Source organism: Oncorhynchus gorbuscha, unplaced genomic scaffold (genome assembly GCF_021184085.1).
Source record: "Oncorhynchus gorbuscha isolate QuinsamMale2020 ecotype Even-year unplaced genomic scaffold, OgorEven_v1.0 Un_scaffold_396, whole genome shotgun sequence".
NCBI lineage: Eukaryota > Metazoa > Chordata > Actinopteri > Salmoniformes > Salmonidae > Oncorhynchus > Oncorhynchus gorbuscha.
This window is the reverse complement of record NW_025745243.1, coordinates 52,634-66,753: the sequence shown is the minus strand read 5'-3', so window position 1 is coordinate 66,753 and position 14,120 is coordinate 52,634. Positions and strand designations below refer to the sequence as shown.

The following is a 14,120-nucleotide window of genomic DNA, read 5'->3' as shown; positions in this document are numbered from 1 at the left end:
ACACACACACACACACACAGCTTACTGAAGAGCTGCTGGACACACACACACACACAGCTTAATGAAGAGCTGCTGGACAAACACACACACACAGCTTACTGAAGAGCTGCTGGACACACACACACACACAGCTTACTGAAGAGCTGCTGGACACACACACACAGCTTACTGAAGAGCTGCTGGACACACACACACAGCTTACTGAAGAGCTGTTGGACACACACACACACACAGCTTACTGAAGAGCTGCTGGACACACACACACACACAGCTTACTGAAGAGCTGCTGGACACACACACATACAGCTTCCTGTGGGTCTGTCCTCATCCATTTACATTTACATTTAAGTCATTTAGCAGACGCTCTTATCCAGAGCGACTTACAAATCATCCCCCTGTGGGTCTGTCCTCATCCCCCCAGGTCTACAGTCTGGTACCTCCTGTGGGTCTGTCCTCATCCCCCCCAGGTTTACAGTCTGGTACCTCCTGTGGGTCTGTCCTCATCCCCCCAGGTCTACAGTCTGGTACCTCCTGTGGGTCTGTCCTCATCCCCCCAGGTCTACAGTCTGGTACCTCTGTGGGTCTGTCCTCATCCCCCAGGTCTACAGTCTGGTACCTCCTGGGTCTGTCCTCTCATCCCCTGTGGGTCTGTCCTCATCCCCCCAGGTCTACATCTGGTACCCCTGTGGGTCTGTCCTCATCCCCCAGGTCTACAGTCTGGTACCTCCTGTGGGTCTGTCCTCATCCTCCTGTGGGTCTGTCCTCATCCCCCCAGGTCTACAGTCTGGTACCTCTTGTGGGTCTGTCCTCATCCCCCCAGGTCTACAGTCTGGTACCTCCTGTGGGTCTGTCCTCATCCCCCCAGGTCTACAGTCTGGTACCTCCTGTGGGTCTGTCCTCATCCTCCTGTGGGTCTGTCCTCATCCCCCCAGGTCTACAGTCTGGTACCTCTTGTGGGTCTGTCCTCATCCCCCCAGGTCTACAGTGTGGTACCTCCTGTGGGTCTGTCCTCATCCCCCTGTGGGTCTGTCCTCATCCCCCCAGGTCTACAGTCTGGTACCTCCTGTGGGTGTGTCCTCATCCTCCCAGGTCTACAGTCTGGTACCTCCTGTGGGTCTGTCCTCATCCCCCCAGGTCTACAGTCTGGTACCTCCTGTGAGTCTGTCCTCATCCCCCCCAGGTCTACAGTCTGGTACCTCCTGTGTGTCTGTCCTCATCCCCCCAGGTCTACAGTCTGGTACCTCCTGTGGGTCTGTCCTCATCCCCCCAGGTCTACAGTCTGGTACCTCCTGTGGGTCTGTCCTCATCCCCCAGGTCTACAGTCTGGTACCTCCTGTGGGTCTGTCTCATCCCCCAGGCTCAGATCTGGTACTCTCCTGTGTGTCTGTCCTCATCCCCCCAGGTCTACAGTCTGGTACCTCCTGTGGGTCTGTCTCATCCCCTGTGGGTCTGTCCTCATCCCCCCAGGTCTACAGTCTGGTACCTCCTGTGGGTCTGTCCTCATCCCCCTGTGGGTCTGTCCTCATCCCCCTGTGGGTCTGTCCTCATCCCCCTGTGGGGTCTGTCCTCATCCCCGCAGGTCTGTCTGGTATCTCCTGTGGGTCTGTCCTCATCCCCCAGGTCTACAGTCTGGTACCTCCTGTGGGTCTGTCCTCATCCCCCTGTGAGTCTGTCCTCATCCCCCTGTGGGTCTGTCCTCATCCCCCTGTGGGTCTGTCCTCATCCCCCCAGGTCTACAGTCTGGTACCTCCTGTGGGGCTGTCCTCATCCCCCCCAGGTCTACAGTCTGGTACCTCCTGTGGGTCTGTCCTCATCCCCAGGTCTACAGTCTGGTACCTCTGTGTGTCTGTCCTCATCCCCCAGGTCTACAGTCTGGTACCTCCTGTGGGTCTGTCCTCATCCCCTGTGGGTCTGTCCTCATCCCCCTGTGGGTCTGTCCCTCATCCCCCAGGTCTACAGTCTGGTACCTCCTGTGGGTCTGTCCTCATCCTCCTGTGGGTCTGTCCTCATCCCCCCAGGTCTACAGTCTGGTACCTCTTGTGTGTCTGTCCTCATCCCCCCAGGTCTACAGTCTGGTACCTCCTGTGGGTCTGTCCTCATCCCCCTGTGGGTCTGTCCTCATCCCCCAGGTCTACAGTCTGGTACCTCCTGTGGGTCTGTCCTCATCCCCCTGTGGGTCTGTCCTCATCCCCCCAGGTCTACAGTCTGGTACCTCCTGTGGGTCTGTCCTCATCCCCCCAGGTCTACAGTCTGGTACCTCCTGTGGGTCTGTCCTCATCCCCCCCAGGTCTACAGTCTGGTACCTCCTGTGGGTCTGTCCTCATCCCCCTGTGGGTCTGTCCTCATCCCCCCTGGTCTACAGTCTGGTACCTCTTGTGGGTCTGTCCTCATCCTCCAGCTGTAGGTCTTGCTGGGGTGTAGTTGTCTGGGGAGGTTGATGTGAGACTGGCTCTCAATGGCCTCCAGCAACACCTTTCTACCTGCCTCTAACAGGCGGTCAAGACCACACAACACCTCACCTACACACACACACACACACACACACACACACACACACACACACACACACACACACACACACACACACACACACACACACACACACACACACACACACACACACACACACAGAGAGAGAAACAGACACACACACACACAGAGAGAAACAGACACACACACACAGAGAGAAACAGACAGACAAACACACAGAGAAACAGACAGACAAACACACAGAGAAACAGACACACAGAGACAAACAGACACACAGAGACAAACAGACAGACAAACACACAGAGACAAACAGACAGACAAACACACAGAGAGAGAAACAGACAAACACAGAGAGAAACAGACAAACACACAGAGAGAGAAACAGACAAACACACAGAGAGAGAAACAGACAAACACACAGAGAAAGAAACAGACAGACACACAGAGAAACAGACAGACACACAGAGAGAGAAACAGACAGACACACAGAGAGAGAAACAGACAGACACACAGAGAGAGAAACAGACAGACACACAGAGAGAGAAACAGACAGACACACAGAGAGAGAAACAGACAGACAGACACACAGAGAGAGAAACAGACAGACAGACACACAGAGAGAGAAAAAGACAGACACAGAGAGAGAAACAGACAGACACAGAGAGAAACAGACAGACACACAGAGAAACAGACAGACAAACACACAGAGAAACAGACAAACACACAGAGAGAGAAACAGACAAACAGAGAGAAACAGACAGACACACAGAGAGAAACAGACAGACACAGAGAGAAACAGACAGACACAGAGAGAAACAGACAGACAGACACAGAGAGAAACAGACAGACACACAGAGAGAGAAACAGACAAACACACAGAGAGAGAAACAGACAGAGAGAAACAGACAGACACACAGAGAGAAACAGACAGACACAGAGAGAAACAGACAGACACAGAGAGAAACAGAGACACACAGAGAGAGAAACAGACACAGCATTAGATTCAGTGTAGGAACTTTTTGAATTAGTCACATTCAAACCGTTCTCCCCCCTCCTTCTCCTCCTTCCCCCTCCCTCCTTCCTTTCCCCCTCTCCTCTCACCCCACCTCCTCCTCCCCTCTCGCCCTTCCATTTCCCCCTCTCCCATCCCATCTCCTCCTCCCTCCTCTCCCCCCCTCCTCCTTCTCTCCTTTCCTCCCCTCCTCTCCTTCTACCCCCCCTCCCCTCCTCCTCCTCCTCCTCCCTCCCTCCTCCTCTCCCCTCCTCTCCTTCTACCCCCTCCTCCTCCCTCCCTCCTCTTCTCTCCCCTCCTCTCCTTCTACCCCCCCTCCCTCCTCTCCTCCCTCCTCCTTCTCTCCCCCTCCTCTCCTTCTACCCCCCTCCTCTCCTTCTACCCCCCTCTCCCTTCTACCCCCTCTCCTTCTACCCCCCCTCTCCTTCTACCCCCCCTCTCCTTCTACCCCCCTCTCTCCTTCCCTCCCCCTCTCCTTCCCCTCCCCCTCCTCTCCTTCTACCCCCCCCCCCTTCCACCCCCTCCTTCCCCTCCTCCCCCCCTCCTCTCCTTCTACCCCCTTACCCCCCTCTCTCCTTCTACCCCCTCTCCTTCTACCCCCTCTCCTTCCCCCCCTCTCCTTCTACCCCCCCTCTCCTTCTACCCCCTCTCCTTCCCCTACCCCCTCTCCTTCTACTCCCCCTCTCCTTCTACCCCCCTCTCCTTCCCTCCCCCTCCTCTCCTTCTACCCCCCCCTCCTCTCCTTCTACCCCCCCCCTCCTCTCCTTCTACCCCCCTCCTCTCCTTCTACCCCCCTTCTACCCCCCTCCTCTCCTTCTACCCCCCCTCTCCTTCTACCCCCCCTCTCCTTCTACCCCCCCTCTCCTTCTACCCCCCTCTCCTTCTACCCCCCCTCTCTCCTTCCCCTCCCCCTCTCCTTCTACCCCCCTCTCCTTCTACCCCCCTCTCCTTCCCCTCCCCCTCCTCTCCTTCTACCCCCCCCCCTCCTCTCCTTCTACCCCCCCTCCTCTCCTTCTACCCCCCCTCCTCTCCTTCTACCCCCCCCCTCCCCCTCCCCCTCTCCTTCTACCCCCCCCCCCCCCCCTCCTCTCCTTCTACCCCCCTCCCCCTCCTCCTCCTCCTCCCTCCCTCCTCACCCTGCTCCAGCTGTATCCGATCCATCTCTAGTGAGGCCATGTCGCTGAGTAGAGTCATCCCCTCCAGAGCCCAGACCTCCAGACACCCAGGACTGGCCACGTCTCTCCCCAGCGAGGAGGCCTCTGTCTGGGGCAGGGTGGGTAGGGCAGGGGGCAGCCTGGGGCATCTGACTGGCAGCCAACAGCGTCATCAGACCAGCCATGGGGTCATCAGGGACGATGTTTAGAGGGGAGGGAGAGGGAGGACAGGGAGAGAGAGGGGAGGAGAGGATGCGTGTGTGTCGGGGCTGGGTCTAAAGGCCGGTCGCTCGGAGCTTGCCGTGGTGCATGATGGGTAATGGACGGGACTCGACTTCTCTGCGACCTCTGGTTTAGTCTCCACCTTCGGGACGGACGGTGGAAGCTGATAGGCTCCTCGGCAGCCGTGGGTCAACACCTCCATCTTGACCGTTCCTGCTTCCTCCTCTTCCTCCTCGGTCTGTTGTTCTTGTGGCTGTGTGGGGGGAGGACAGGGCTGGGGGCCTGTGGGGAGGCTGGTGTGTTTATGTGGCTGTGTGGGGGGAGGACAGGGCTGGGGGCCTGTGGGGAGGCTGGTGTTTATGTGGCTGTGTGGGGGGAGGACAGGGCTGGGGGCCTGTGGGGAGGCTGGTGTGTTCATGTGGCTGTGTGGATGGTAGAGAAGGACAGGGCTGGGGGCTGAGGGAGGCTGGTGTATTTATGTGGGTGTGTAAGGCTGGGATGTGTGTGTAATGTGTGTGTGTGTGTGTGAGATGTGTGTGTTTGAGGCTTGACCCTTCGTCTCTCTCTATTTGGCTGAGGGTTGGAGGGCTGGAGGTCCTGAGCTGAGGGTCCAGGGCAGCAGGACTCATGCCCAGCTGGGGTGGCTCCTGGTCGGGGTCATGCTTCAGCGTGGTCCCCTGGTCTGGCCGGAGTTCCAGGCCCCGAGGCTTCGTGTCTGGAGCTGTGGCCCGGAGGAGTGGTGGCAGGGAGGAGACCGAGGGGTGTTTGTTACCCCCTGCTGGATGGGGAGGGGCGGGGGGGAATAGGGCGCTGAACGGCGGGGTGATGGACTGGTAACGGTAACCAGGGGTGATATCTGTACAAACACACACAGGTAAATAACACACATGATCCCTCTCATCAAGCAGTGGTGTATCTAAACAGACTGGTTATATAGAGACAACACAACAGAATTTAACATAATAGAAGAGACTAGAATTCAACTAGAGAATAAGAGACTAGAATTCAACTAGAGAATAGGAGAATAGAATTCAATTAGAGAATAAGAGACTAGAATTCAACTAGAGAATAAGAGACTAGAATTCAACAGAACAACTAGAGAATAAGAGACTAGAATTCAATAAGAGAATAAGAGACTAGAATTCAATTAGAGAATAAGAGACTATAATTCAATTAGAGAATAAGAGACTAGAATTCAACAGAACAACTAGAGAATAAGAGACTAGAATTCAATAAGAGAATAAGAGACTAGAATTCAACTAGAGAATAAGAGACTAGAATTAAATTAGAGAATAAGAGACTAGAATTCAACTAGAGAATAAGAGACTAGAATTAAATTAGAGAATAAGAGACTAGAATTCAATTAGAGAATAAGAGACTAGAATTCAACTAGAGAATAAGAGACTAGAATTCAACTAGAGAATAAGAGACTAGAATTCAATTAGAGAATAAGAGACTAGAATTCAACTAGAGAATAAGAGACTAGAATTCAACTAGAGAATAGGAGAATAGAATTCAATTAGAGAATAAGAGACGAGAATAAGAGACTAGAATTCAACTAGAGAATAAGAGACGAGAATTCAACTAGAGAATAAGAGAATAGAATTCAATTAGAGAATAAGACTAGAATTCAATTAGAGAATAAAAGACTAGAATTCAATTAGAGAATAAGAGAATTGAATTCAACAGAACAACTATAGAATAAGAGAATTGAATTCAACAGAACAATAGAATCACAATAGTAGAATAGAATACACCATAATAGAATATAATACAATAGAATAACAGAATAGAATGTAACAGAATAGAATGTAAAAATAGAATTTATAGAATACAACAATAGAATACAACAGAATATAATGTAACAGAACAGAATGTAACAATAGAATACAACAATAGAATACAACAATAGAATACAACAATACAGAATGCAACAGAATATAATGTAACATAATAGAATGTAAAAATAGAATGTATAGAATACAACAATATAATACAACAGAATATAATGTAACAGAACAGAATGTAACAATAGAATATAACAATAGAATACAACAATAGAATACAACAATAGAATACAACAATAGAATACAACAATACAGAATGCAACAGAATATAATGTAACAGAATAGAATGTAAAAATAGAATTTATAGAATACAACAATACAATGTAACAGAATAGAATTTAACAATATAATACAACAATAGAATACAACAATAGAATACAACAATAGAATGTAACAGAATAGAATATAACAATACAATATAATAAAATAATAGAATGTAACAGAATATAATATAATACAACAATAGAATGTAACAGAATAGCATTCTATTATAACAGAATACAATAGAATACAACAATAGAATGTAACAGAATATAATATAATACAATAGAATACAACAATAGAATGTAACAGAATAGCATTATATTATAATAGAATACAACAACAGAATGTAACAGAATAGCATTATATTATAATATAATACAATAGAATACAACAATAGAATGTAACAGAATATAATATAATACAATAGAATACAACAATAGAATGTAACAGAATAGCATTATATTATAATAGAATACAACAATAGAATGTAACAGAATAACATTCTATTATAACAAATATAATATAATACAATAGAATACAACCATAGAATGTAACAGAATAGCATTATATTATAATAGAATACAACAATAGAATGTAACAGAATAACATTCTATTATAACAGAATATAATATAATACAATAGAATACAATCATAGAATGTAACAGAATATAATAGAATACAACAGAATACAACAATAGAATGTAACAGAATAGTATTCTATTATAACAGAATAGAATATAATACAATAGAATACAACAATAGAATGTAACAGAATAGCATTCTATTATAACAGAATATAATATAATACAATAGAATACAACAATAGAATGTAACAGAATAACATTCTATTATAACAGAATAGAATATAATACAATAGAATACAACAATAGAATGTAACAGAATATAATAGAATACAATAGAATACAACAATAGAATGTAACAGAATAGCATTCTATTATAACAGAATATAATATAATACAATAGAATACAACAATAGAATGTAACAGAATAGCATTCTATTATAACAGAATAGAATATAATACAATAGAATACGACAATAGAATGTAACAGAATAGCATTATATTATAATAGAATACAATAGAATACAACAATAGAATGTAACAGAATAGCATTCTATTATAACAGAATATAATATAATACAATAGAATACAACAATAGAATGTAACAGAATAACATTCTATTATAACAGAATATAATATAATACAATAGAATACAACAATAGAATGTAACAGAATACAACAATAGAATGTAACAGAATAGCATTCTATTATAACAGAATATAATATAATACAATAGAATACAACAATAGAATGTAACAGAATAGCATTCTATTATAACAGAATATAATATAATACAATAGAATACAACAATAGAATGTAACAGAATACAACAGAATACAATAATAGAATGTAACAGAATAGCATTCTATTATAACAGAATAGAATACAATAGAATACAACAATAGAATGTAACAGAATAGCATTCTATTATAACAGAATATAATATAATACAACAGAATACAACAATAGAATGTAACAGAATAGCATTCTATTATAACAGAATAGAATATAATACAATAGAATACAACAATAGAATGTAACAGAATAGCATTCTATTATAACAGAATAGAATATAATAAAATAGAATACAACAATAGAATGTAACATAATAGCATTATATCATAATAGAATACAATAGAATACAACAATAGAATGTAACAGAATAGCATTCTATTATAACAGAATAGAATATAATACAATAGAATACAACAATAGAATGTAACAGAATAGCATTCTATTATAACAGAATATAATATAATACAATAGAATACAACAATAGAATGTAACATAATAGCATTATATTATAACAGAATAGAATACAACAATAGAATGTAACAGAATAGAATATTAGTTTTAACAGGATGCTCACCTGTGTAGATTCGGTGATAGGGGCGGTGGTCTGTTTCTCCCCTCTCTCTCCCCCTCCTCCTCTCCCTCGTCAGTGTCCTGTTTGGGTCTCAGGGGGGAGGCAGAGTGTGGGGCGGGAGGGCGAGGAAGGGGAGAGGAAGGGTGAGACCTCTCTCTCTGGACCTCCGGGTGTTGGAGAGTGGGCCTGGGGGAGGACAGGGGGGTGAGGGAGGAGGTGGAGGGGGGAGGTGAACGGAGAGGAGTTTTATGGCAGTGGAGGGAGGGGGAGGCAGTGGGGCGTGGCGAGGGGCGGGGTTTGGGCTCGGAACACCTCTTATTGGTCTTCTCTTCTAGCTCTGCCCTCTGTTCACTGGCCTTCAGACGCTCCTACAACAGAGAGAGGGGGGGGGGTTAGGTGTGTATCAGGTGTGTCAGCACCAGTCAGGTGTGTATCAGGTCTGTCAGCACCAGTCAGGTGTGTATCAGGTCTGTCAGCACCAGTCAGGTGTGTATCAGGTCTGTCAGCACCAGTCAGGTGTGTATCAGGTCTGTCAGCACCAGTCAGGTGTGTATCAGGTCTGTCAGCACCAGTCAGGTGTGTATCAGGTCTGTCAGCACCAGTCAGGTGTGTATCAGGTGTGTATCAGGTGCGTATCAGGTGTGTATTAGGTGTGTATTAGGTGTGTATCAGGTCTGTCAGCACCAGTCAGGTGTGTATCAGGTATGTCAGCACCAGTTAGGTGTGTATCAGGTGTGTCAGCACCAGTCAGGTGTGTATCAGGTGTGTATTAGGTGTGTCAGCACCAGTCAGGTGTGTATCAGGTGTGTCAGCACCAGTCAGGTGTGTATCAGGTGTGTCAGCACCAGTCAGGTGTGTATCAGGTCTGTCAGCACCAGTCAGATGTGTATCAGGTGCGTATCAGGTGCGCATCAGGTGCGCATCAGGTGCGCATCAGGTGCGCATCAGGTGCGCATCAGGTGCGCATCAGGTGCGCATCAGGTGTGCATCAGGTGTGCATCAGGTGTGCATCAGGTGTGCATCAGGTGTGCATCAGGTGCGTCCTCACCATCAGTTGAGCGTTCCTCTGCAGCTCCAGGACCTGAGCAGCATGTTGTTGAATCATCACCAGCTCATGTTGCCTCAGCATCTGTTGCTGTGACAACATCTGCAGCTGAGCGGCATGTTGCAGAGAACTGCCTGCTCCGTACACCCCTGGCCACTGGGGGGCGCCACCCCCATCCAACACATCTCCTCCTACGGGGACACGATATAAGGTTATGCATGATCAAAGCAGTGTTCCACACACCCCAGTCATCCTCACATCGTACCGTAGCGTGGGATGTGTTCTGTGGCTATAACCATCAGCTGTCCTGACTGGGGGTCTCTGGCCAGCTGGTAGGGAGGGAGGGCCTGGTGCAGCGGAGAGGGGCCTAAACCTGGGGCGGAGAGAGACAGGGAGAGAGACGGGGAGAGAGACAGGGAGAGAGACAGGGAGAGAGACAGGGAGAGAGACAGGGAGAGAGACATATATATATAGATAGATAGATAGATATATATATATAGTGGATATGGTGGGTATAGTGTGTATAGTGGGTGTGTAGTGGGTATAGTGTGTGTGTAGTGGGTATAGTGGGTGTGTAGTGGATATAGTGTGTGTAGATATAGTGGGTGTGTAGTGGGTATAGTGTGTGTAGATATAGTGTGTGTATAGTGTGTGTGTGGATATAGTTGGTATAGTGGATATAGTGTGTGTGTGGGTATAGTGGGTATAGTGTGTGTGTGGGGGGTATAGTGGGTATAGTGTGTGTGTGTGGGGGTATAGTGTGTGTGTGGGGGGTATAGTGGGTATAGTGTGTGTGTGGGGGTGGTATAGTGGGTATAGTGTGTGTGTGGGGGTATAGTGTGGATATGGTGGAAATAGTGTGGGTATAGTGGGTATAATGGAAATAATGTGTGTGGGTATAGTGGGTATAGTGTGGGTATAGTGGAAATAGGGTGTGTGTGTATAGTGGGTATAGTGTGGATATGGTGGAAATAGTGTGGGTATAGTGGGTATAGTGTGGATATAGTGGAAATAGTGTGGGTATAGTGGGTATAGTGTGGATATAGGGGAAATAGTGTGGTTATAGTGGGTATAGTGTGTGTTTAGTGGGTAAAGTGGGTACAGTGTGAGAGGTGGGTATAGTGGATATAGTGGGTATAGTGTGTGTGTAGTGGGTAAAGTGGGTACAATGTGTGAGGTGGGTATAGTGTGTGTGTGTGTGTGTGTGTAGTGGATATAGTGTGTAGTGGGTAGAGTGGATATAGTGTGTCTGTGTGTGTGGTGGGTATAATGGATATGGTGGGTATAGTGTGTATAGTGGGTGTGTAGTGGGTATAGTGTGTGTGTAGTGGGTATAGTGGGTGTGCAGTGGGTATAGTGTGTGTGTGTGTAGTGGGTATGTAGTGGATATAGTGTGTGTGTAGTGGGTATAGTGTGTGTGTAGTGGGTATAGTGTGTAGTGGGAAAAGTGGATATAGTGTGTATAGTGTGTGTGGATATAGTGGATATAGTGGGTATAGTGGATATAGTGGGTATAGTGTGTGTGGATATAGTGGATATAGTGGATATAGTGGGTATAGTGTGTGTGGATATAGTGGGTATAGTGTGTGTGGATATAGTGGATATAGTGGGTATAGTGGATATAGTGGGTATAGTGTGTGTGTGTGGATATAGTGGGTATAGTGGATATAGTGGATGTGTAGTGGATATAGTGGGTGTGTAGTGGGCGTAGTGGTTATAGAGGGTATAGTGGGTGTGTAGTGGGTATAGTGGGTATAGTGGGTGTGTAGTGGGTATAGTGGGTGTGTAGTGTGTATGTAGTGGGCATAGTGGTTATAGAGGGTATAGTGGGTGTGTAGTGGGTATAGCGGGTGTGTAGTGGGTATAGCGGGTGTGTAGTGGGTATAGTGGGTGTGTAGTGTGTGTGTAGTGGGCATAGTGGTTATAGAGGGTATAGTGGGTGTGTAGTGGGTATAGTGTGTGTGTAGTGGGCATAGTGGTTATAGAGAGTATAGCGTGTCTGTACCGTAGGGGGATCCCGACAGCCAGATGGGCGGTGCTCCTTGGCGGGGCATCCAGGAGTGAGAGGTCAGGGGGGAGGGGTCGTGGGGCCAGCGGGCGGAGCCTCCAGTCACCATGAGGTTGGAGGTCATGAGGTTAGAGTTCAGGGCGCTGGACACCAAGGGGGTGCATCTGGGTGAACTCTGCCAGCTCCTTACTCTCTCTGATCACACACACACACACACACACACACACACACACACACACCTAATTCATAACACTCTTTATATCCATCCTTGATATGGAGTGATAGAGTGCACACACTTCAGGCACAAGAGAATCAACACAACCAGGAATCAACCCCAACCCAACCAGGGAATCAACCCCTAACCAGGGAATCAACCCCTAACCCAACCAGGGAATCAATCCCTAACCAGGAATCAACCGCTAACCAGGGAATCAACACCTAACCCAACCAGGGAATCAACCCCAACCCAACCAGGGAATCAACCCCCAACCCAACCAGGGAATCAACCCCCAACCAGGGAATCAACCCCCAACCAGGAAATCAACCCCCAACCAGGAAATCAACCCCAACCAGGAAATCAACCCCAACCAGGAAATCAACCCCAAACCCAACCCGGGAATCAACCCCAAACCCACCAGGGAATCAACCCCCAACCAGGGAATCAACCCCTAACCCAACCAGGGAATCAACCCCCAACCCAACCAGGGAATCAACCCCCAACCCAACCAGGGAATCAACCCCCAACCCAACCAGGGAATCAACCCCTAACCCAACCAGGGAATCAACCCCTAACCCAACCAGGGAATCAACCCCTAACCCAACCAGGAATCAACACCCAACCCAACCAGGAATCAACCCCAAACCCAACCAGGGAATCAACCCCAACCCCACCAGGGAATCAACCCCTAACCCTACCAGGGGATCAACCCCTAACCCTACCAGGGGATCAACCCCCAACCCAACCAGGGAATCAACCCCTCACCCAACCAGGGAATCAACCCCTCACCCAACCAGGGAATCAACCCCTCAACCCAACCAGGGAATCAACCCCCAACCCAACCAGGGAATCAACCCCCAACCCAACCAGGGAATCAACCCCCAACCCCACCAGGAATCAACCCCCAACCCCACCAGGGAATCAACCCCCCAACCCCACCAGGGAATCAACCCCCAACCCCACCAGGGAATCAACCCCCAACCCCACCAGGGAATCAACCCCCAACCCCACCAGGGAATCAACCCCCAACCCCACCAGGGAAATCTACCCCCAACCCCACCAGGGAAATCTACTAACCCCAACCCCACCAGGGAAATCTACCCCCACCCCCAACCCCACCAGGGAATCTACCCCCAACCACACCAGGGAATCAATTCCCAACCCCACCAGGGAAACAACCCATCCAGGGAATCTACCCCAACCCCACCAGGGAATCAACCCCCAACCCCACCAGGGAAATCTACCCCCCAACCCCACCAGGGAAATCTACCCCCAACCCCACCAGGGAAATCTACCCCCAACCCCACCAGGGAAATCTACCCCCAACCTCACCAGGGAAATCTACCCCCAACCCCACCAGGGAATCAATTCCCAACCCCACCAGGGAAACAACCCATCCAGGGAATCAACCCCAACCCCACCTGGGAATCAACCCCAACCCCACCCGGGAATCAATCCCCAACCCCACCGGGGAATCTACCCCCAACCCCACCGGGGAATCTACCCCCAACCCCACCAGGGAATCAATTCCCAACCCAACCAGGGAATCAACCCCTAACCGAAAGGTTGCAAGTTCAAATCCCCGAGCTGACAAGGTACAAATCTGTCGTTCTGCCCCTGAACAGGCAGTTAACCCACTGTTCCTAGGACGTCATTGAAAATAAGAATTTGTTCTTAACTGACTTGCCTAGTAAAATAAAGGTTAAAAAAAAAAAAAAAACAGGGAATCAACCCCCAACCCCACCAGGGAATCTACCCCCAACCCCACCAGGGAATCAACCCCTAACCAGGGAATCAACCCCTAACCAGGGAATCAACCCCTAACCAGGGAATCAACCCCTAACCAGGGAATCAACCCCTAACCAGGGAATCAATTCCCAACCCAACCAGGGAATCAACCCCTAACCAGGGAAT

At 48.1% G+C, this 14,120-nt stretch overlaps 1 protein-coding gene and 1 long non-coding RNA gene across 3 annotated transcripts; both read right to left on the bottom strand.

Moving 5' to 3' along the window:
* Nucleotides 1–261: 261 nt before the first annotated feature.
* LOC124018125 lies at nt 262–4,786 on the bottom strand. 2 transcript variants are annotated; one of them, XR_006835577.1, is made up of 3 exons: nt 4,639–4,786; nt 2,371–2,519; nt 262–286 (listed from the first exon to the last, which is right to left on the bottom strand). It is a non-coding gene; the product is annotated as an uncharacterized LOC124018125 (long non-coding RNA). The 2 variants fall into 2 exon arrangements; XR_006835576.1 differs by having other exon boundaries at nt 263–283.
* A 1,646-nt stretch (nt 4,787–6,432) lies between these two features.
* LOC124018127 (trinucleotide repeat-containing gene 18 protein-like) lies at nt 6,433–12,144 on the bottom strand. Its single transcript, XM_046333401.1, has 5 exons — nt 11,987–12,144; nt 10,247–10,354; nt 9,985–10,172; nt 8,940–9,304; nt 6,433–6,436 (listed from the first exon to the last, which is right to left on the bottom strand). The coding sequence occupies exons 1-5, from the start codon at nt 12,111–12,113 to the stop codon at nt 6,433–6,435; spliced, it is 792 nt and encodes a 263-aa protein (XP_046189357.1). The 5' UTR covers nt 12,114–12,144.
* Nucleotides 12,145–14,120: the final 1,976 nt, after the last annotated feature.